The sequence below is a fragment of the Nicotiana sylvestris genome, chromosome 2, assembly GCF_000393655.2.
Source record: "Nicotiana sylvestris chromosome 2, ASM39365v2, whole genome shotgun sequence".
Classification (NCBI taxonomy): domain Eukaryota; kingdom Viridiplantae; phylum Streptophyta; class Magnoliopsida; order Solanales; family Solanaceae; genus Nicotiana; species Nicotiana sylvestris.
Genome location: NC_091058.1, coordinates 205,403,627 through 205,427,898, shown reverse-complemented (window position 1 = coordinate 205,427,898; position 24,272 = coordinate 205,403,627). Strand labels below are relative to the sequence as shown.

The following is a 24,272-nucleotide window of genomic DNA, read 5'->3' as shown; positions in this document are numbered from 1 at the left end:
ACTATTTATACAACAATGATTAGCGTATTAGCACTTATTTCTCCAAAATTAATGCACAAAATCGTGGTTGCATCCATTGGGATTATGGAAAACCCGGTGGACTTTTGGATGAGGCTTGTCTTAAAGGGTTATTCTATGGACAACATGTTAACCCGGCTAGGTTTGACCATGATGCATGTACAATTAATCAAAGTAAGGTTTCTATGGATGTCTAGATTGGTACCCTCAAGTGGACAACTTGAGGGGGAAAGGCACGGAACTATCGACTGCACCGCTGATCGACTAGTTTTACCGCAAATACACATTTCCCAGTTTAAAGAGTGATATATAGGAAGGGCGCAAACACTCATCAAACGTTGCTATAATATTGATTACGCACGAGTGGAATATGATGTCGAGCATAATTTATGCAACAATAAATAGCATGTTGTAAAGTATTTGCATGTTTAAAAGAATGATAAATACAGTATTTAATAATTGAAAGATGTTTAAGAAATAAAACAAGGAGACAAGTCAGTTTCTGCAGTAAAAGAAATCATAAATGCTTGAAAATAGACAATTAAATCCAGATAAAGGGGAAAGGAAAAGAGTGCGCACGTATTAACAGAATAAAACATGCTTAAGACTAATTCACAAAAAGCAAGTTTGTCATAGTAAGAGCCTAAAAATATCCCCAGCAGAGTCGACATGCTGTCGCGCTCCCCTTTTTCCTCGCGGAGTCCAGGTTTCGACATTTGGGACAACACCTTTCCTTTTGGGAATTGGGTATGAGACTTGAAGAGTCGCCACCTAACGGATTAAGATGCATTAGGGCACCTAGAGTAAATAACTCATGAACTAGTTTACACCACCAGAGATTGAATAAGGGCTCGAAATTACCTTGAGGGAAAAGTGTTAGGCACCCCTCGAGATCCACAACGGTGAGTCCCGGCCAAACTCAATTTAAGCGAATTGGTCTTATAAGGAAATAAAGCAATTTAAACAAATAGATATTACTTTTAAAACAAGGAGTAAAGGGGGTCCTAGGTTTTTTAGCCTATAGGATCACTTCTGTTCAATACTTGGTAATCGTCCCCAAGTTGGGGTGCTACACATAACATTAGCGCATATGTCATCATTTCCTTTTACTACCCAATTACCCTCCCCTTTTTTAATTATTACCTAAGCGTTCTAATAACGTCCAGTACGTACCTTATGCGTGCAGTACCCGTCCCTTACCTCTGGCCCTAGAGGTGTTTAGGGCCTCTATTTAAGGCGGTTCTAGACTCACCTATGTTGTTTAAAATGAGAAAACTAAGCGAAAAACAAAAGTCAAGTAGGACTGTCACACACGAAGCAATTAAGTGGGCTCATGTTAACCTCCGTAAATAGACAAATAAATGCATGTTGTTCAAACAATTATGAATGATTTTAGGGTCCTATAGGCAGGATATCTAAATGAACACAAACAGAATATACGTCAGTTTTATTAAAGCGAGCAGATGAATACCTATCAGTTTGCCTACTAACTTTGTTAATACTCTGAATCCGGGCACATGTCAAACAAGCAATCACAGTTTTTAGACCCACAATTTAATTAACCTGCAGGCTTGCCTAAGTGATAACCAGACAGAACCTTATAGACATGGCATCTAAGTTGTAAATCAACTACTAATTTTAACAGGCAGATTTTATCTTTAAATCCTATAGGCATGCTTTCTAAGTGTTGAAACGGGTTTTGAAATGCTATAGGCATGATTTCTAAATGCAGAAACTGATTTTAAAACCTTATAGACATGATATCTAAATTGCAGAAGTTGATTCCTTTATTTCCTACAAGTATGATTTCTAAGTGCAGAAACTGATTTTGAAATCCTATAGGCATGATTTCTAAATGCAGAAACCGATTTAAAAATTCTATAGGCATGGTATCTACAATTATAAACCTATAGGCATGATATCTATTAATCACACGTGGGCAGAATTCTTTAAACATATTGCCAGGAAAATTACTAATCGAATAGATAGGGTCCTATTGACATGGTTACTAATGCTTGTAAAAATGCGCATGGATCCTATGGATATGATTTCCATTGCAAAGAATTAAACATAAAGTCATATAAGCAGAATTTCTAACATACGGATGTGCAGCATAGAATCAAACGATCAGAAGAATCCTGCAGGCAGGATCACAGTATAGTATCCACATAATGCAATCAGTATAGTTAAATCCTATAGGCAGGATTTCTACCCAATTTCAACAAAAGATATGAGAATAGACCCCCTAGCTTTTACTAATAACCCCATATCTGTTTATTACAGAGATTATTATAGGCCAATATGAATAAATTACATAATAAGAATCATTATACTATAGGGAGCCTTAGCAGACCCAATATAAACCTAAGAGTCAGGTCTTCAGCACGACAGTCTTGAAACAGTAGCAGAGATCCATTTATAGCACATTAAACCAAACTTCCAGTGTATCAAAGTTCCCAAACAGCCTCAGGGACTCCGGGCAATGCTCACACTAGAGCCATGTATTCAACACATAATTCATAAAGTGTTGGAAAACCAGCCCCAATGTGTTAGAGTTCAAAAGAGTCTCAGGGACCCTAGGCAGTGCTCACACCGGGGTGGTAGGAACCTAAAGGACTAAGAGTAGCAATTTGAAAACCAGTACACAGAAGGTAAGGGGCAGTTTTAGAAGACATTTTAATTTTAGAAGCAAATAGATTCAGGCTATAGGGGTTGCAAATAGAGTCGCACAAACATGATCCATACTCAGTACATGATTTAAGAAGATTGATATTTTTTAGAGTGGATACTTATATCAGTGATCACAAAAAGCAAGGACACTTGAATTAACAAACATAGTTAGCCACATTACATGCTTGCAGTATCCAGCCATGTTCAGAACAGGGAACATACAACTGATTTAGACAGAGTTTCACATAACTTAGTTTATTAACTATCACTAGGTGGACTCATATAGACACATATTGAACAGAAGCATGCTGGAGTTTGAAATAACTAACCAAACAAACTTATAGCACAGGATAGCAAGAACTAAAGCTCTCTAGTATAGAAAGAAGTTAACAGAAATCAAGGGCCAGACATGCTAAGGTAAGCCCATCATATAACCACATAGAACAAAGCAAATTAACAGGATTTGAGGCATACTAGTCAGGGAGAATACAAGCAGGAAACACATGGCAAACAGAAACAGATCGCAGTTGGAAGTACACTAATCATATAATCACATGGAACAACAATAACTGAGGCATAACAGGTGAGAACAAGATGACCAGGAATCATGTATCAAACAGGAACATGTTGAGGTCTATAATAGACTAACCACATAGCATATAGAATAGAACATGGTAACAGGAATTGGGACAGACTAGTTAAGAGAGCAGTAAACAGGAAACAGAAGGGCAAACATAATCATATTGAAGTCTAACTACATAACATATAGAAGAGAACATGATAACAGAAATGGAGGCATACCAGTTAAGGAGATAGCAAACAGGAATGTGAAGACAAATGAAATCCAAGAGTCTAGACTTGGCTTTCAGCCGACTAGACAGTGCAACAAATCAAAGAAACTGAAATTGTGTAAGTGTGTATCAGTGTGTGCTTTCAAGTATATATGTATGAGTCTGAGCGTGAGTATGTTTAAAGGGTAATGGGGAAGGGTTTAAATAATGTAGGAGTTAAACACATAAACATGGAAAATCAATTAGTCAAACACTAGAAAGGTAAGCATTTAAATCAGTAAAATTGAACCCTAAACTTTAGGTGAAGATACACAAAATCAGTAGGGAAAAGGTAAAGAATTACATAAGACATATAACGAAAAGGGATACCAAATTTGGTTCAAGTAAAAAGGGTCTGAAACCCTAATTTAGGTACATCCCAAAATCAGCATAGAATAATGGCAAAGAATCACGTACTAGCGCAAAAATGAACATAGATAGGGATTATTCAAAAGAAGAGTAGGATTGAACCAGATTTGGTTCAAGTAAAAGGGTTTGAAACCTTAAATTTAGGTAAACCACAAAATTGATCGAAAATAAAGCAAATAATCACATATTTGCATAAAACGAAAAAAGATGGGAGATTATTCAAAAGGTAACACAGAATCGAACCAGAAAGATCTGAAATCCTAATTTAAAATAAGGTAAAAAAATAAATGAAAACACGTTAGATCAAACAGAAATAAGAAAAATATTAGTCAAATACAAGAAATGAAAGAGTATCAATCAGAGATCAGTAAAGAACAAGGAAAGGTCGCATACCCTAGTTGAGACTGATGCTTTGAATCGGACCAGAGATGCAAGAATCATTCAATAAAACATGCATATGGACGGAAGATCGTCCAGATTTTCATAGAATCAGGGTGAATTTATCCGTTATTGATCTAGTTCTTGCCAAAAATAGGGCAAGAATCTAATTAATACCATAGACGAGCGTATAATGATATGGTAACACAAAATAGGTAATTGATTCCATGTTTGAGCCAGAATAAGAGAGATTTGAGGGTGACTGTGCTAGGGTTTGACAGAGGGCATTGAGAGCATTAAAGGACGGCGGGTTTTGGGGGAATGGGGTAGGGTTTCTGACTAGGTTAATTAAAAGGGATAAGAATACTACGGGTCGCTAATCTCAGAGATCAACGGCCATGATTGGTCGGGGTTCTAGGTCGGGTAAATTAAGTGGGTAAGGGACTGGGCTAATGGGTTTTAAATAATTGAGCCGGGGTAATTGGGTTAGGTCCGAAAAAAATAGGAATTTTAGGGCTATTAGTTAAATACCCATTTAATTTAGTAAAATAATTTTATAAAATAATTTGTAAATAATAAAAATATCATTTGTACATGAAGATGATTTAAAATAATTACTTAATATTATAAAAATATAAAAAGTCATTTTCCGTGTAAATAATATAATTGTGCATGTATATATGCTATTATTGCAAAATGTGTAATTCTAGTCTGAAAAATGCAAATATAATTATAAAAAATGCAATAAAATATTTAAACACTTTATGGGCATAAATGATGAACTTAGATGATTAAATCATCATAAAATAATATGAGAGGTAATTATTTGGTATTTGTATACTAGAAATGCAAGGATCAATTGATTTAAAGCCCTTTACAAATTTATAGAAAAATTGTAAAAACACTTGTACATGCTTGTAAATCTAATAATAATGCATGTGCACTATTTTTAAAATATATATATGCATATTTAAAATATATGAGGGAAAAATTGGGTATCAACATCTGCATTCCTCCCTACGAGTCTGTGGCACGAACTTTCTAAGAAGAGAAAGGAGAACTCATGCCATATAAATGGTGCTGCACCGACTGGACTGCGCCTATCATAGGCCTCCTACCATCTAAAATAAGCCCCAGTAAACTGAAAAGTAGTGAATGAGACCTTACTAGTTTCCAGAATACCCGTCGTGCAAAGAATCCGATGGCACCTATCCAAGAAGTCCTGGGCATCCCCTGACTTAGCCCTACTGAATGATGGAAGTTGAAGCATCCCAAACCTCTCTAGTCTCCTCTACTCATCATCAGTCATAACGGGACCCAGCTAGACCTAAGAAGCTACAACCGGTTGGGCTGATAGTACTCCCGGCGTTTGAAGTCTGTGCATCACCTGCTCTAGAGTACGGGCAGCGGGAGTCTGGGTACCTCCCCTGACCTGAGAAGTGGCTGGCGTGGCCTGAATAGAAATCTCCCGAGCAAGGATGGTGCACACAGTCAAAATCTGATCCAAAGCCTCCTAAAGGCCTGGAATCACAATGGGCACAATTGGTGCTTGAGCTAGACCCATTGGCTCAACCATATGAGTTGGAGCAACTGGTGGATCTATTTGTGCTATTCTAGTTGTTGTACGAGCTGTAACTCTGCCCCTACCACGACCTTGGCCTCTCGTGGCCCTAGCTAGTGGTACTGGTGGCTGTCCATCCTGTCCGGTAGTACGTGTCCTCACCATCTGTGAGAGAATAGAACAACAGAAGTTTAGTTCCCGAAATCAACAAATTTGCATGATAAGAATACAAGAATGTGAAGTTTCCTAAGGGTCCGACAGCCTCTCAAAGATAAGTACAAACGTCTATGTACCGATTCGTAAGACTATACTAAACCTTCTCATGACTCGTGAGACCTATGTAACCTAGGCTCTAATACCAACTTGTCATGACCCAAACTTAGCATGTAGGGATGGCACCTACATGGTACTAGGCAAGCCAAAAACTCAAACATTTCCAACACTTTTAAATGAAAAATAAGCTAAAACAGGTTTAAATAATTAAAGCTCTCATAAACTGGATAAAGGATCAAAACTCAATATGGAAGTTCCCAAAACCAGGGTGTCATTGAGTAGATGAGTGTCTATACAACACAAGTCTGAAATACTGTCTAAGAAAAATTGAAACTAAATACATAAAGATGAAAGATATGGAAGGAGAGTCAAGGTCCGCGGACGCCGGGCAGCTACCTCAAAATCTCTGAATGACTAAGCCGCTCAGATATCAGCACCTACCGTGTCTAGAAACACCTGGATCTGTACACGAAGTTCAAGGTGTAGCGTGAGTACAACCAACTCAGTAAGTAACAAGACTAACTATTGGACTGAAAGTAGTGACGAGCTTCAGGGGTATAGTTCAATTACAGAATTATAGTACAAGAAAGTAGGCATGCTTTTAAGTTTGACAATTAAAGCCAAAACAGTTAAATCATGTCAAGTTCAATTGAAACAGGATATGGCACATCTCAGTAACTACATGACAGTTATATATGCCAACTGAAGTACAAACAGTAATGAAATCATGTGCATACTCTTAGAGTACCAGTCACTCAGTCCTCTCATTCACCTCAACCTCAAAATCTCTCATTCCTCACAGTCACTCCATCCTTACAACCACTCAATCCTCTCAGTCGCTCAGTACTTGCACTCAGTAGGTACCTACACTCACTGTGGATGTGCAGACTTCGGAAGGGCGATTCCAGCCCAATCACTATAATAAGCCAATCATGGCATGAATCAAACAAACATGATGTGGCGTGCATCCCGCTCCAATAAATATCCTCACAATCAGGCCCTCGGCCTCACTCAGTCATTTAATCTCTCTAGTCTCAGACTCTCAAGAATCATGATAATCAGCCTAAACAACGATGATATAATGTATCAATAAGGGACAACAAAGATTGAGATATAATATGCAAGTAAAAACTGTGACTAAGTACAAAATGGTAATTTAGCAGATAATTCAACATGTAACACGACCTCTATGGGTCCCTACAGTACAAATATATAGCCTAAGCATGATTTCTAATATGACAACAACTCAATTTCTTTAGCACATGGTGGAAATACGGGTAACAACAAGATTAATAACCCATATAGTTCCATGAAATCGAACAAGTCACAATTCTTAGGGTGCATGCCCACACGCCCTTCACCTAGCACGCGCGTCACCTCAACACCAATAACATCATACGTAGCTCAGGGTTTCATACCCTCAGAACCAAGTTTAAAAGTATTACTTACCTTGAACTGTGCAAATCCCTACTCTAATAAGTCGTTGCCTCACGAATCGGCCTTCAAATGCCTCGAATCTAGCCACAAATAACTTGATACAATCAACACGAGCTAAAAGAATCAGTTCCATAAGAAAATACTAAGTTCTTAGTCAAAAGACAAACAATCAACTCAAAAGCCCCCCTCCCCTCGAGCCCACATCTCGAAATCCAATAGAAGTCATAAAATTCGAAAGACCATTCAACCACGAGTCTCACCATATCAAATTTACCAAAATCTGACACCAAATCGTCACTCAAATCCCCAAATTAAACTTTCCAAATCCATAGCCTCGAACTCCCAAATTCCACCTCAAAAACACACAAACTAGGTGGAAAATTCAATGGGGAAACACAAGTATGGAATAAAAATAACCACAAGTGACTTCTCAAGAATCCCTTTGAAAACCGTCTCTAAATTGCCCTAATCCGAGTTTGCAAAGTCCAAAATGATAGAATCTCGGAAACCCTCGAATTTAAACATTGTTAGTGGTCTTGCACCTACGACCCACTTAACCGGATCTGCGGTCTCGCAGGTGCAGAAATTCCTCCGCTTTTGCGGCCAAGCCTAGGATTTCTGCCTTCGCTTTTGTGATCCCCCACATGCAGGTGCGAGTCCGCATCTGCGCTCCAAGGCTTCCTCTACTGAGCTCGCTTCTGCACCCCTTACTTTGCATCAGCGACCATGCAGGTGTGGAAATTCCCTCGCACCTGCGACCATTGCACATTCCTCTCCAGGCCACACCTACACTCCTCTGATCGCACATGCGAGCTCGCACTTGTGATCAAAGCTCCGTAGGTGCGATTGCACCAGAAGACTCACAGCTTCAGCAACCCTTTAACTCCAAACCTTGATTCATTAACCACCCGAACTCCACCCGAGGCCCCCGAGTCTCAATCAAATATTCCAACAAGTCTTAAAATATGATATGAACTTAGTCAAGCCTTCAAATCATATCAAACAATGTTAAAACCACGAATCGCGTGTCTATTCAAGCCTAATGAGCTTTTGAACTTCTAACTTCTACATTTGATGCCAAAACCTATCAAAATCACATCCGATTGACCTTAAATTTTGTACACAAGTCACAATTGACACAACGGGACTACTCTAACTCTCAAAACCCTAATCCGAGCTCAGTAACCACAAAGTCAACTCTCGGTTAAACTTCTAAATTTCCAACTTTCACCATTTCAAGCCTAATTCAACTACGTGCCTCCAAATCACTATCCGAACATGCTCCTAAGTCCAAAATCACCCGACAAAGCTAATGAAACCATCGAAACTCCATTTGGGAGCTATTTATACATAAGTCAATATCCGGTCAAGCTTTTCAACTTAAGCTTCTAACCTTGAGACTAAGTGTCTCAATTTATTCTAAAACCTCTCTAGACCCGAATCAACTACCCTGGCAAGTCACATAACAAAAATAAAGTAGGGAATGAGCAATAAATAGGGGAATAGAGCTACAACTCTCAAAACAACCGGTCGGGTCAACAAGGCCCAAGAATCTTCCACCTTGGATGAATGATTTTATGTCTCTTATTGATCATGAAAATGTTCTTTATGGCCTAGCCAATAATCTATCCTATGCTCAGCTCTCTCCTCAATATCAGACTTTTTTAGCCGCTTCTTCTTCTGAAGTAGAGTCTGCTTCTTCTACTGAAACTATTAAAGACCCTAAGTGGGTGGAGGCTATGAAGGTAGAAATTGTTGCTTACATAATCACAGCTGGACTGTTGTTTCCATACTTGAGGAAAAGATACCAATTGTCTACATGTGGGTGTACAAGATTAAGTACAAGGCTTCTGGAGAGATTGAAAGGTTTAAGACTAGGTTTGTAGCTAAGGATATAGTACATATGGGGGATTGACTATAACGAGACATTCTCTTATGTTGTTGAGATGGTTACTATCGGGTCCATTCTTGTGGTTACAACTGCTAAACATTGGAATACTCATCAAATGGATTTGTACAATACTTTCATTCAGGGAACCTTCATGATGAAATCTATATGGATATACCTTAAGGATTTAAGAGACATGGAGAGACAAGGCCTATATCACTAAATCCTTGTATAGCCTCAAACATGTACCAAATATTACTAGAAGCTTTTCTGCAATTCGGTTTCACTTAGAGCTAGTATGACCATTCTGTGTTCATAAAGAGCGTCAGAAGTGAAGTAGTAGTGATCCTAGTCTTTATAGATGATATGTTGATTACAAGAAGTAAGTTACAATTGATTGATGAAAATAAAGCTGCTTTGTATCAAGCTTTCAAGATGAAGGACCTGGAAGAATTGAAGTATTTATTAGGAACTGAATTTGACAGGTCTAAGCAAGATATTCTAATGCATCATAAAAAATATGCATTAGAGTTTAGCACTGAATTAGGCTTAGAAGAAGCAAAACCAGCACCAACATCACTTAAAATAAATGTAAACTTACTACCAAAGAGTTGGATAATCACTCAAGGAATTCAAGCAAATAAAAGTAAGAGCTCTTGCCAAATGTTGGTGTCTATCAAAAGATCATAGGTAAACTAATATATTTGACTATAACAAGACATGACATAGCCTTCAGTGTCCAAACCTTAAGCTAATTTTTGCATCAGTCCAAGAAGTCACATCTAGAAGCACCAATGATGGTGGTTAAGTGTGTAAAAACAAACAGGGGCAAAAGATCCTTTTGTCTTGCAAAAGGTAGAAGAAGATTCAAGCCTATTGTGATGCTGAGTAGGAAGCATGCCCTAACTCTAGGAAGTCTGTAAAAAAATTCTTAATCAAGTTTGGTGACTCATTGATTTTTTAAAAATTAAAGAAGCAGAGCACCGTTTCTAGAAGCTCAACATAAGTTGAGTATCGGGGTTTAGCATCAGTAGTAGCAGAACTAACATGGATTATAGGGTTGTTCAAGAAAATTGAAGTTGAAGTGAAATTTCCAGTTAAGGTGCACATTGATAGCAAAGCTGCAATGTAGATTGTTGTCAACCCAAACTTTCATGAAAGACAAAGCATATAAAAGTAGACTGCTACTTTGTGAGGAGAAAAATGCAAAAGGGTTTTAATTAAAACTGAGTATGTTTCCACTAGAGATCAACGGACAAACTTGTTAAACAAGAGACTAAGTAAGTGCAACATGAATATTTGAATTCCAAGCTATATGTGCTAAATGTGTTTGCACCATCTAGCTTGAGAGGGGGGTGGGGGTGGGGGTGTTTAGAGTAATGTCACTTAGGTAGAAGGGTAATTTGGTCTATTTATCTAAGTTAGTTATCTAGGTTGTTAGTTGTATTAGTACTTATTTAATTAGTTGCTATATCTATAGGATTACAGTCGTATCCAATTGTACAGTGAATGAAGCAGTTACACCTTTTGAGAACTGATCTCCTCTTCTCTCTCTCGATACTCTCTAACTCCTCTAAATTTTCTTCTCTGCTTCTGTAATTCATAAATTCAAAAACAAGCAAAGTACAAGGGTCATACAACTTGCTATATCAAAGTGGTGAAAATACATATTTTAAAAGTGCAAAATATTTTGAGAGAGCTTATTGTATTATTGTTATAAACATATTGTTAGAGCTCAAAAGATGAGGTTTGTACCTTAATTTGGTAAAATTTCTTTTTTTTGGGGTAACAAATGTAAATATTACCAATAACATCCAAAAACTATTACAAAATAAAGAGCACCTAATTTTGATCACAAACTTTATTCCTCGACAAAATAGACAACCAATCTCCAATTCATAGTATATGTTGCACTAATCTCCTGCATTTTTGTGCTCTCTTTGAAGTACCTAGAAGCCCTGTCCTTTCTATAATCTCCCTCCTTATTTGCCCAACTACTTTTGATTTATGTATCTTTATGTCTTGAAATAGTTTTCAATGTTTACCTCTACATGTGTGATATAACACATCTCCATAGACCACTGCTATCAGCTCCTTTTGAACATCTTCTAATGTTTTCTATTTTTTTGTCCAACATAATTCTCTAATCCTATCTTTCGAAATGAGCGGGCAACAAAAAATTAAAGACAAAAAAATTATTGTACAGGTTTAGCCATTTTCAAAAGCTGTAATAAAAACTAACAAGTAAAATTCATTCTATATAATTAAAACAAAAGGCTATAGTTTTTTTTGGTAATTAAGTAATTTTATTTACTAAGGACAAAATATGAACAAGCAACACAAAACCTGTAAAGTTGGACAGCCCCAGCTTTACACATTCATCTTCTCTTCCTCACTTTCCCCTTAGTTACAAAAGTAGACAGATTTAAACTAAGGAAAGAAATTCACCCTTCTTAATTATCCTATAAGTTTTCGATCCCACTGTCCCGTGCAATGAACATCTTGTGTTATTAATCTGCTTAAAACTTCAACACTTCTTGATTTCTTTTGGAAGATTCTTAAGTTTCGCTCTTACCACAGGTAGTACACATATCCTGTCATTGTTAACTATAAATTCTAGCTTTAGTATCCTTTCCATTTGCATTCTTAATTGTCCATGCCAGTTCTTGATTCCATCCCATTGGCCCTTTGTTTATTTCCATCCATGTGAGTATTTTCCCCATAGGACAGCAGAGAAGTTGCACTTGGAAAATAGATGCTCAATGAATACATCATTAGTGTCACATAGAGAATAAATTAGCTCAGTCTTCACACCCCATTTTGATAAACTATCTTTATTATATAACCTTCCTAGTGCTGACAGTTGTAGTGTGAATATTCACTTAGAATATTCTGAGTTATTGCATATTAGTCTCCTCTAACTTACCTTTGGATAAGTTCCTATAAATTTGTTGTATATCTTCTTGATTGGAGGTGGCTAGACTTCAAGATGTCTTCATATAAGTATCCTGCTTTCTTCAAGGTATCCTTTGCCAGCATCACCTTTTAACCATATAGGAAGCTTGTGGAGGGTCACACCCCCAGATCTATTTACCCTTCACATAATAGCCATGAATCCATTGTACCCAAAGTCTATTATTCTTTTGGCACATATTTTAGAAATGCTTGCATATTGTAACTTTATTTCATGGGAATATATTAGGACTGTCAAATTTGGGCCAAACCCAAATGACCCGTCCAAGGTTGGGCTAATTATTGACCTGCCCATTCATTGAACTTAGTCCATCTTGATCCAACTCATATCAATCTATTTAAAGTTGGGTTGATTTTTAGCCCAAATCGATCCACGAATAACTTTGCCAAAATATCTTAGAAATAATTATTTTTTTGTTCGATATGTTATATATGACCGTAACAAAAGAAAAAAAAAGGTCTTATAATTATACAGTACATAAGAAAATAACACATATTAAGTAAAACTTGATAAGAGTTGGGTGGGTCGGGCTATGATCCAAATTTTAGCCCATCTTGACCCAGCCCATCTTACCTCAAGTAACTTTTGACCCGCCCAATTATTGACTCAACCCATTTTGACCCGCCCAAAATCGGTTCAACCCGCCCATTTGACACCCCTAGCATATATCGATGACATTGAATCCTCTAGTTGACTTAGGATAACACACATTTTCCCCATGATAGTAATGCCTTCTTTGTCATCTCATTGTCTCTCATCCAAAGATACCTTCTACATATAAATTCAATCATATTAAGTAGCTTTTTAGGCACAATAAATGTCTGGCATCAGAAGGTTTGTATTGATAACATGATACTTTTAATAAGCAAAAGTCTCCTTGCATAGGACAAGAACTTTATTGTTCATGTTGTAATTTTTCCCACTAATATGTCCACTAAAGGTTGGCATATTGAAACTGATAGTCTTTTGCAACTTAGTAATATACCTAAGTACTTTACTGGTAATGAGCCTTTAGAAATTCCCAACATGTTTAGAATAACTTGTTGTATATCCTCAGGTACTCCTCCAAAGAATATTGAGCTTTTGGGTTTATTTACTATATGTCTCGAGCAATGGGAGAACCGGAGGAAACATTCATATAATAACTGCACATATCTTATATCACCCCTGCAAAACAAAAGTAGGTCGTCAACAAAACCTAGCTGTACAATCTGCAGCTTCTCACATTTGGGATTGTAGTTAAAGTCTGATATCAGCCTCATAGTCTTTAATTTTCTTGTTAGAAACTCCATTGTTAATACATCAGGGAGGGTGATAGAAGGTCCCCTTACTTTAGTCCTCTCCTGACCACGAATGGTTGAGTAGGTCTTTCGTTAAGTAAAATGGAATATGTTATAGTGGTAACACAACCCATAATCCACTTCACAAAGACATTAGGGAAGCCCAAACCTACTAAAACTTGCTCCAAAATACCTACTTAAGTGAGTCATAGGTTTTTTGCATGTCCAATTTCATCACACATCTTGGTGATAACCCTTTTCTTCCGTATCCTTTAATCAACTCATGGCTTAGGATGATGTTGTCTGTAATTAGCATACCAGGGACAAATGCATTTACATTTATCAACCAAAGTATCTATCACCTCCTGTAGTCTCTTAGTTAGTACTTTTGACATAGTCTTGTAGAGAATGGTGCAACATAATATGAGCCTCAGCTCCTTTATAGATTTAGGATTATGTACTTTAGGTATGAGAATAACTGAAGTGCAGTTAATAGCTCTGAGCATGTTGGCAGTGTTGAATAATTGAAGAATAACTTCTGTAATATGCTCTCCAATCACAGGCCATCATTTTTTTAAAAAAAGCTATATAATTCTTGTATAGTAACTCGAATATGGTAGTCATAGTTTACGAGACCCAACAAATCAAAAGTGTATTGGATAAATCTACTAAAAGAGGTCAAATACTTCATATCAAAAGATTCTCCATTCTTAGAATTTGAATATTATTCCAACTCACATCTCGTTGGTCAAATTCTTTTTTCAAATAAATTAGTATAAATACGATATATTACCTGTTTTTATAAACTTCACATAAGATTAAAATTATTTTTATCATTAGAAACAATCTAATTTTCCTACCCGTAACATTGCATTACCATAATGAAAAACAAAACCCCTATTTCAAATATTTATTGACTCATTAATTTGAATACATATTAAATATATTTATTAGAAGAAATAAAATATTTCATACCAAGAGACTTTCATTTTTTTAATTTAAACTCGAAATTTAAGTAAAAGCTAAAGGATCCAATCATTTCGCCTCACATCTCGTTGGTCAAATCCTTCTTTCGGAAAAAGTAAAAATAAGGAGATATTTACCCAAAATATAAAAATCCTCCAAGAAGGACCAAGAATTCAACAAGAGCAGTTCCCAATCTAATTGAAGAGTAGACGTGGCATTTTGCAGATTCTTCTTTAGGAACACTAGGCATACCAACGTCACTTTATTTCTCTACATATATATCTATCTATAATATAAACTTCTTTTCTTTTTTCATTTTTAATTTTGGCTAAAAAGTGTTACTCACTATACACCTACGGAATAAAACTCTGTTTTCTTGCATTTAATCATTTCTTGCCTAATACTTACTTCAAAAAACAAAACCCTAAAAGGGATTGATTCGCCGCCAGAATTTCTTCTCTCCTCTCCCCATTTAACCTTCATCACCTCTCTCATTAGCTCACAGTTTTCTTTACCTGTTCTATGTTGAGAAAAAAGAACTTTCTTGGAGTTTAATTAGTCAAAGATTGAATTTTTATCAACACCAAAGCTTCAATTTTCAGCTTATACATGTGGGTTTTTGTACTTTTTAAGGTTTATATGATAAGTTTGGTTCTTTTACCTTTTTTGGGTTGCTAGGTTTTGTGGGTACTGATTATATTTGTTGTAGAATTGAGTATATATGGTCTTTGATCATGGAGCTTTCTTGGTACCATTTTATTTGATCAAAGATTGGATTTTTATGAGCTGAAAGCTTTGATTTTGAGGTTGTACTTGTGGGGTTTTGTAGTTTTAAGGTTTATGTGAATCTTTTAAAAAAAAAACCTTTCTTGGGTTGCTAGGTCTTGTGGGTATTGATTATACATGTTGTGGAATGAGGGTATATGTAATTGTTCTTTGATCATGGAGCTTTCTTGGAATTTTATTTGATCAAAGATTGGATTTTTAAGAGCTTAAAGCTTTGATTTTGAGGTTGTGCACGTGGGGTTTTGTAGTTTTTAAAGGTTTATATATATGACAAAGTTTTGATTTTGAATAGCTTTTTTGGGTTGTTAAGGCTTGTGGGTATTGATTATATTTGTTGTGGAATGAGTGAGTGAAGATGGTGTCTGAATTGGGTAGGAGACCGATGATTGGGAACAATGAAAATTCATTTGGAGATGAGTTTGAGAAAGAAATTGGGATGTTACTTCATGATCAGCGAAGACAAGAAGCTGACGATCGCGAAAAGGAGCTGAATATGTATAGAAGTGGCTCAGCTCCACCTACTGTTGAGGGTTCATCGAGTGCAGTGGGTGGATTGTTTAACAATAATGGTTTCATGTCTGAGGAGGAGCTTAGGTCTGATCCTGCTTACTTATCTTACTATTACTCGAACGTAAACCTTAATCCTAGGTTGCCTCCTCCACTTTTGTCCAAAGAAGATTGGCGGTTTTCACAGAGGTTGCAAGGAGGGAGCTCCGCTATTGGTGATAGGAGGAACGTAAACAAGAATGATAATAATGGTAATGGTAGGAGGTCACCCATGCCTCCAGGATTTAACTCAAAAAAAGCGGAGAGCGAGAATGAAACGGATAAATCGCAGGGTTCAGTGGAATGGGGTGGTGATGGGCTGATTGGTTTGCCGGGACTAGGACTAGGTAGTAAAAAGAAGAGCATTGCTGAAATATTCCAGGTGCATGCTTCAAACTTTATCTAGTGTATTTTTTTTTTGTTTTTACAATTTCAACATTGACTATTGGATGTTAGATTCCAAGATTCAGGTATTAAATGCTTTTGAAAGTGACGCGATTAACGTTTGGTATTTAATGCTTCATGAATTTAGCTCATTTATGTTACTGCCCGAATGGTATGTTTGGTATAGAAGGAAACAGTTCAACAAGTTTCCTTGAGGTGTTTTGGCTGTATTTGGCATTTTCGAATTGTGGAAATATTTTATTGTTGTGTGGCATGAATGCTAGGTGATAGTCGATTAGTCTTCCTATTGAACCCGCTTTGTTTACATGATGGTTTGGTAGACGTGTAGCTCCATTTCGCTCAATAATCTCTGCTAAGCTGATGAGATTTGAGGCAGTTCTGCATCTCCGAGGCCAACATTTTAGCATTATGATTAAAGGGGCGCCTTCAAAATTTTCATTTAACTTAACTTTCTCTCTATTTATTTATTCTTTTCTATCTCAAATTTTTCTATTGACAATTCATCTGGACATATATGACATAAATGAGCATTTTTTGTTCCTTTTATGAGAATGGTTTCTGCGATCACATGATAAAAACAAATTATTGTGACAATTAATGATATCAAGTGCGATTGGCTTTGAGAAAGTGTGGGCTCAGTGTGTTCCAATAAGAGCAAGCATCTCATGTCAGTCGGAACAATGTATTCTTTCATATATGGGACTGGATTTTTGCATTAGCAGGATAAGAGCAAAATAGTGTAACAATTGATGATAGTCTAGAACGATGTTGCATTTCTATGTATACTTAGTATAGTGCAGTAAGTTCATAGGCAATATAAGATACTGATATTGCTATATTAAGGAAAAAATAGAAATTCCTTATGTTGCGAATATATATATTTGTTTATGGATTACAACACTACAGGTATGCTGTATCATTTAGAAATTTTACCAAGGAACAAGTAGATGTTGGTTTTGTAATTGGAAGTTGGATTTTTCTTTTGGAAAGACCCGGTGAAATTATTGTGAAATTGCTTTTGGCTGCTTGTTTCAGTGGAGATTATATCTCAACTTTCATACCTCTTTTGCTTCTCCAAGTTGTGCCCCTTAAATAGAATGCCTCTTTCAATAGTTAGCAACTCTTTAACTCCAACATTCCACATGGCATATTTAACACCACAAAATTCAAAAGTTTCCTTATTTTTCTTAAATTCTGTGCCCAATCAAACTAGGGCACATAAATTGAAATGAAGGGGGTCTTATTTTGTCTCGGGAGAAACCTGTTTTACGTTTTATCTCGAGAAAGAGAATTTAACAGGATCATCTGATGGGTTTTAAGCCATGTTTCATCCAGGATGACTTCAGCCGTGTGTCACCTGCTCCTGGTCACCCTTCACGGCCAGCTAGTCGAAATGCTTTTGACAGAAGTGGTGATGCAGCAGAAGCTGAGCTTTCTCATCTTCGTCACGAGTTTTCTTCTTCAAAGCCTTTAAGGTCTGCATCAAGCACTCAAATCCCATCCGATGAGGTGGCTGCTTCCTATTCATATGCTGCTGCTTTATCAAGAAGTACCACTCCTGATCCCCAGCACATTGCAAGGGCTCCTAGTCCTTGCCTTACTCCTATTGGTGGAGGGAGGGTAGTCAATTCAGACAAGAGAAGTGTTAATAGTCCAACTGAGTCTCCAGAGCTTGTTGCTTCTTTTTCTGGCATGAATCTATCTAATGGTACGTCGGTTGACATCATTTCTCAGATTGAACAAGAAGTTGGTTTTAATACTATATTCACCAATCTTGCAGGTGGGCAGAATAACACAAAGCAGCATGAATTCTTGAAGCAATCTGAATCCCCACAGTTCAATAGGGCTTCTACTGCTCAGTCTGCAAAAGTACCATATTCTGTCGGCTCAGACCTTAATAGTTCTAACCCCCAAGCTGCTTTCTCCAATAGTTCATACCTCAAAGGATCGGGACTGAATAGTGGAGGTGGCGTACTTCCTCAGTATCCACTTTTGGATAGTCCAAATTCATCTTTTTCTAATTATGGTTTAAGTGGTCATTCTCTCAGTCCAATGTCAAGCCATCTTGGCAACTGTAATTTGCCACCTTTATTTGGAAATGCTGCTGCTGCATCAGCTATGGCTGTACCTGGATTGGACTCTCGGATGTTGGGGGGATCTAATTTGAGCTCTGCAACCTCAGAGCATAATCTCAGTAGAATGGGAAATCAAATGGGAGGGCCGTCATTCATGGACCCTATGTATCTTCAGTACTTGACAGCTGAATATGTTGCTGCTCTTAACGATCCTTCCTTGGACAGGAACTACATGGGAAATTCGTATATAGACTTGCTTCAGAAAGCTTATCTTGGTAATGTTGTACCTCAGAAATCTCAGTATGGAGTCAAAAGCAGTGGTTCAGGTCACCATGGCTATTATGGAAATCCTGCGTTTGGAGTTGGCTTGTCATATCCTGGAAGTCCTTTAGCAAGTCCTGTCATCCCAGGCTCTCCAGTGGGACCCGGTAGTCCTATGAGGCATAGTGATTATAATAATATGAGACGAATGAGAAACATAGCTGCTGCAGGTGTCATAGGACCATATCACTTGGATGCTATGGAAAACAACTTAGCGTCCTCCCTACTGGAAGAGTTCAAAAGTAACAAGACCAGGTGTTTTGAACTTTCAGAAATTGCAGGCCACGTTGTTGAGTTTAGGTAAACTTGCTCTTACGCGTCTTTTTCCTACTTGAACTACCTCTGTTTTTTGCCTACTTGAACTAGCCTCAATATATGTTATCTATGATCAGTGCCGACCAGTATGGGAGTCGATTCATTCAGCAAAAGCTGGAAACTGCCACCACTGAGGAGAAAAACATGGTGTTTCAGGAAATTTTCCCCCAAGCTCTTACTTTGATGACTGATGTCTTTGGAAATTACGTAATCCAGAAGGTATGTGGTGCATGTATCTTCCTATCTGTCCGGTTTCTCTTTAAATGGATCATAATGTCCATATTTCTCCTGCAGTTTTTTGAACATGGAATGGCATCTCAGAGGAGAGAATTAGCTGGCAAGCTCTTTGGGCATGTATTAACACTGAGCCTTCAAATGTATGGTTGTCGCGTCATACAGAAGGTATACCAAATTGTTTCTAGAAATGCTCATAAGTGTTATCTGCTAGTGTTAATCTTTTGTTTTGGTTCTTATTCTGTTTGGTTCACTATACAGGCAATAGAAGTAGTCGACGTAGACCAGAAGATTGAAATGGTTGAGGAGCTTGATGGTAATATCATGCGTTGTGTAAGAGATCAGAATGGGAATCACGTTATTCAGAAATGTATTGAATGTGTACCAGAAGATCACATTCAATTTATCATCTCGACATTTTTTGGACAAGTTATTACTCTCTCCACCCATCCATATGGCTGTCGAGTAATACAGGTAGATGAGTAGTGTGTCTTATCCATTTGGATTAGTAATTTAGTGTTTTATATTTACGAATATTCCTTGATCTGTCAGAGAGTATTGGAACATTGTAGTGATCCAGAAACCCAAAGTAAAGTGATGGAAGAAATCCTGGGATCTGTTAGCATGTTGGCACAAGATCAATATGGTAATTATGTTGTTCAGGTATGGAATACTTACTATCTATATATGTTGCTGCTGCTGGTGTCTTGACTGTCTTATTTTTTTTTTGATAAGGTATCTTGACTGTCTTATTTAGAAGCAATTATTTCCATTTTCTTTTTCTTGAGTTAGTAGTTCGTTATATCTGTTGTATTTTACACAATATCCTCACTTCTTGACTGTATGGAGCAATGCGTAAAATGTATCTGAGTTGGTGATTCCTGAATTTGTTGTTGATATGGGCACATGTTTTGCTTATTTTAGACTATGGTAATATTGCGCATTTCATTCAATTTTTTGATGGCTCTGTCTTGCTTCTTTATGATGTACTAGGAAAACATTGTTGTGTCACTGCTAAGTGCCAAAACGAGGTCATTGATTTTTACTATAAAGGCATTTGGTTGTTGAAGCGAAATCTTTTGCAAATTGTCTTCTTTTCCTATTTTGGAAATTTTATTTGTTTGCAAAGTATTCCCCTTCTTTTTTCCCTTAAAAATTAGAACCTTTGAAAAACTTAAAGTAGATGTTTTTTTTCCTTTGCCAAAAAAAGAAATAAAAAGGAAAAAAAAACCACAACCAAAACAAAGTTAGAAATTTGAAAAATTATTTGCAAAAAATTTTCAATCAACTTTCCAACTACATGAACATGCACATTCACCTGGTTCTCTAGTGCTGCTAATGTATGCTGCTGTCCTTAACATGATGCTAAATGGGGAACCTGTTCTGGCTAGAAAAAAGAATTTTGTAAGTAATGGGATTTTCCCTCTTTGATACCTCAAAAACCTTTCTTTCTTGCTGCCTTCCATTTGTTTTGCTAAAGTGCTAGTGTTTGAAGAAGCTTCTTTTGGTCAACTAAATTTTTGTTTGTGCTAACAACACTTTGCTATATTAGCAAACATGTCTTTCATTCCTATACTGAGGTACAATTCTACCTTTTTTTTTGTCTTTTCCTTTTTCTTCCATTTGTTGTTTTAAATGCAACACTTGCAGCATGTACTGGAGCACGGGAAGCCGCATGAGCGCTCTACCATAATTCAGGAACTAGCTGGGAAGATTGTGCAAATGAGTCAGCAGAAGTTTGCCTCTAATGTTGTAGAGAAGTGTTTAACTTATTGTAATTCCAGCGAACGACAGCTACTGGTGAATGAGATGCTTGGTACGACTGATGAAAATGAGCCTCTTCAGGTTTGTCTAAACTTTAGCCTTGAACGATCATTTGTCAACCGTGCTTCATCTGTAAGTGATGTTTCCTGTCTCTTAATTTGAGTCATTAGACCCTCTAAAGCAACTGTGCTTTATGTCAAACTGAAATTATGGAGTCTTGAATTAAATCAACTAGATCGCAAGAATGATTGGTGCCAGCGTGTCTAGACCTCTATTTATCCCCAGCTGGATGGTGAGCGGCATTGGACTTCCCCTTAACATGTTTGAAAGGACGTGAGGACGAAGACACATGCTGATGTCGCATATTAATGTGTTTAATTATTCACCATTTCCAAGCAAATCACATATTGGCAGTAGAGAACAGCTGAATTTCTGACATTTGTATTATGTTCGTGCTTTTGGACATTCTGGCCTGTTCCCCCTTTAAGTAGAAATAATTCATGTGCCTTGTGACCCTGTAGCACCAGATTTTGGATGCTGAGACTGTTGTCTTGGAAAAACAAAAGAGTAAGAGATGTCTTGGAGCATTGGGTAGTTCCCTAATTTCTGCTGGACTTCGCCCTTAAAGAAATAGTCCTATTTGTTGAAGCGGAAGAATTACTGTGAGCTTTAAGCTAGACTTCTTGTACTATATTCCAGTTGGACTTGAATGAAGCGTGATGGATATAGGACTCTTACACCCTACCCCGATAATTTGGGATTATGGCGGAGTTGGTTGATTGATGGGTTTCTATGTTGGGAACTTCCTTTCTCCCCACCTTGTACCTTTTTTCAATGATCTCACTTTATATTTGACCCACATTAAGTATCCCATATACTGAAAGTTTTGAGGATGGGCCACCTACAACTTCATGTTGGCTAGCTAAGAAGAAAGTCTTTTCTTGAAAGCTTTTGGCTAAAACATTTGTGCTGCTAATATAAAAACGTAAATTAGTTGTACCATTTCAAGCTCCATTGTAGCCTGAAAACATGCTACCTACTTATTTAATACGTTTAGTTAGAGGCTCAAAATTTCTGCTGGACAATCATTACGTTAGTGTATGCTAAAAGGATTTCCTCAAATGTCATGAATTAGTTTTCTATGATGTTCAACTCTTGATTTATCTATGTTATGCTATTCAATCATGAAAATCGTACCTTAGTGATATTTGCATTTTAATTTTTTGCATCTATGGGAATACAATTCATGTACGGAGGACAATCACATAGATAAGTGATTGTGATAATGGTGGTATTTAGTGCATCATATAAATTTTTAGTCTTGTTTCTCACGTTCTCATGTCTATCGTCGATCATCTTTTATAGAGTTAAAAAGTGAGAAGCCTTGGTATTTAAAATGTGCATCATGTTTCCTCATTTTTCTTCTTTTTGTCCAGGCTATGATGAAAGATCAGTTTGCGAATTACGTTGTACAGAAAGTTTTGGAAACTTGTAGCGATCAGCAACGTGAGCTGATCATGTCGAGGATAAGAGTTCACTTGAATGCTCTGAAGAAATACACTTACGGAAAGCATATTGTTGCCCGTGTTGAAAAACTAGTTGCTGCTGGGGGTAAGCAGTTTTCTGTTTGCATTTGGCTGGAGCATTGGATGCATCACTTATTCAACTTCAAATACACATTTTTTTTAATCAGTTCAGTCAAATATTGTCCGAACGCCATTATTAAATGATTTGTTATTCTGTTTTGCAGAAAGAAGAATTGCTGCTCAGTCCCTAAGCCCTGCTTAGTCTTGTAGGAAAGAAAGTTGTACAGCTAACTGAGGCTAGTTTGAGCTACCTATCTTCCTTTTCTCCTACATCTAGTGTTTAAACTCCATACATGTCTTCAAAGGTATGGAGTAAATTGCAAATAAAGTTGTTGCATGTGCTAGAGAACTGTAAATTGTGTAGTTAAAACATAAAATCAGGTATGCTGAAGCTCAGATGTCATATATTCGAGATCGGCTGTGCAGAGGAAGTCTCGTCTCCAATGAGTGTAAAAAAATATCAGACGACGAGGCAGTTTATATCAACGCGATTGTACAAATGTTGCCATGTGGAGAGTTGATGTTTAGGTGGTCAGAATTTCCATGTATGGGATTTGACAATTTTCTTTTATGGTTAAGTGTATTTTCCTTTATCTCAGATGCTCAGTTTACTGCAATTTTATGAGACTACGATTTCTTTATCTCACTGTTCTTAGCTGAGGGTCTATTGGAACAGCCTTTACCTTCATAAGGTAATGTGGTTGTGAGATTCGGTTGCAGTAGATGCAGCTCAAGCGACATTATGATCTCATAATAATCGCGTCTAAGGTGCATTTTCTTAGCCTATTGATTTAAGCTACTGATCACGCCCATTTCTAGGCGTGAAGGGCTAGCAGCGGTGGAAAGTATATTCGGCTAAAGAGTTCGGAGTCGAATTCTAGAGAGAACTAACATATAGTTGTAGCTACTCAATATCACTAAAAAAAACAGGTTAAAACAAAATTTGATTTCTACAGATTGTGGTTTTTATTTTACCTAATTGATTAATGACTATTTACATAAAAATAAGTAACTAAAGAGATGAGGTGTGTTCAATGAGTAAAAGCCCTGGGATAGTGATTTCTCTAATTATCTGGATGAGCGTCTAACGTATTTTTTGTAATTTTGCGGAACTATTCTTCATTGATCATGAGTTCTTGTGTTACAATAATTATCTTTTTTTAAAAGGAACTAATTTTGTAAAATTATTTTCTCGAACTAACTCAAGTTAGTAACTCAAACGACTCATAAAAATCGCGCTAAAGTTTTGTTATTTTTAATCCCGTTTTTTAAGTCTTCAAGATTAAACTCTTAATTACTCAAAAGTAAAATTGTTCAACAATAATCTAATCCTGTAAGCAAAACAAGACATGACGACACATTTAATCAAGGATTTTTTAATTAACTACAAGCAAAACGTAGTTGAACAAATAGATTGTAGAAATGACTTAGTTATAGATAAATACTGCTAACACGTCACTAATAATTGGTTCAAATGAATTGGCAGAGATTTTATAAGCATACTCATAAAAAAGAGAGAAGGTAAGATCGCCGACTATTTTTTTTCTTATGTTCCACATGTATATCCTATTCTTCTTTATTACTTCCTTGAAACTC

General features: G+C 36.9%; 1 protein-coding gene across 3 annotated transcripts; it reads left to right on the top strand.

Annotated features, from left to right (window-relative positions):
* Nucleotides 1-15,047: 15,047 nt before the first annotated feature.
* Nucleotides 15,048-23,317, top strand: LOC104247748 (pumilio homolog 2-like). 3 transcript variants are annotated; one of them, XM_070168427.1, is made up of 9 exons: nucleotides 15,048-16,358; nucleotides 17,717-18,089; nucleotides 18,162-19,077; nucleotides 19,170-19,311; nucleotides 19,387-19,800; nucleotides 19,879-19,989; nucleotides 20,977-21,171; nucleotides 22,527-22,701; nucleotides 22,841-23,317. In XM_070168427.1, exons 1-9 carry the CDS (start codon nucleotides 15,786-15,788, stop codon nucleotides 22,876-22,878), a joined length of 2,937 nt encoding a protein of 978 aa, XP_070024528.1. In that variant the 5' UTR covers nucleotides 15,048-15,785; the 3' UTR covers nucleotides 22,879-23,317. The 3 variants fall into 3 exon arrangements, with proteins under 3 accessions (XP_070024528.1, XP_070024529.1, XP_009802143.1); XM_070168428.1 differs by having other exon boundaries at nucleotides 19,170-19,494; nucleotides 19,588-19,800; XM_009803841.2 differs by having other exon boundaries at nucleotides 17,717-19,077; nucleotides 19,387-19,494; nucleotides 19,588-19,800.
* The last annotated feature ends 955 nt before the right edge of the window (nucleotides 23,318-24,272 follow it).

Bases quoted from the DNA above. Each gene is read 5' to 3' on its own strand.
- LOC104247748 (XM_070168427.1), top strand. From the start codon at position 15,786: ATGGTGTCTGAATTGGGTAGGAGACCGATGATTGGGAACAATGAAAAT. The intron at 19,801-19,878 runs GTAGATGAGTAG...TTGATCTGTCAG, and splicing joins ATGGCTGTCGAGTAATACAG to AGAGTATTGGAACATTGTAG. The intron at 21,172-22,526 runs GTTTGTCTAAAC...CTTTTTGTCCAG, and splicing joins ATGAAAATGAGCCTCTTCAG to GCTATGATGAAAGATCAGTT.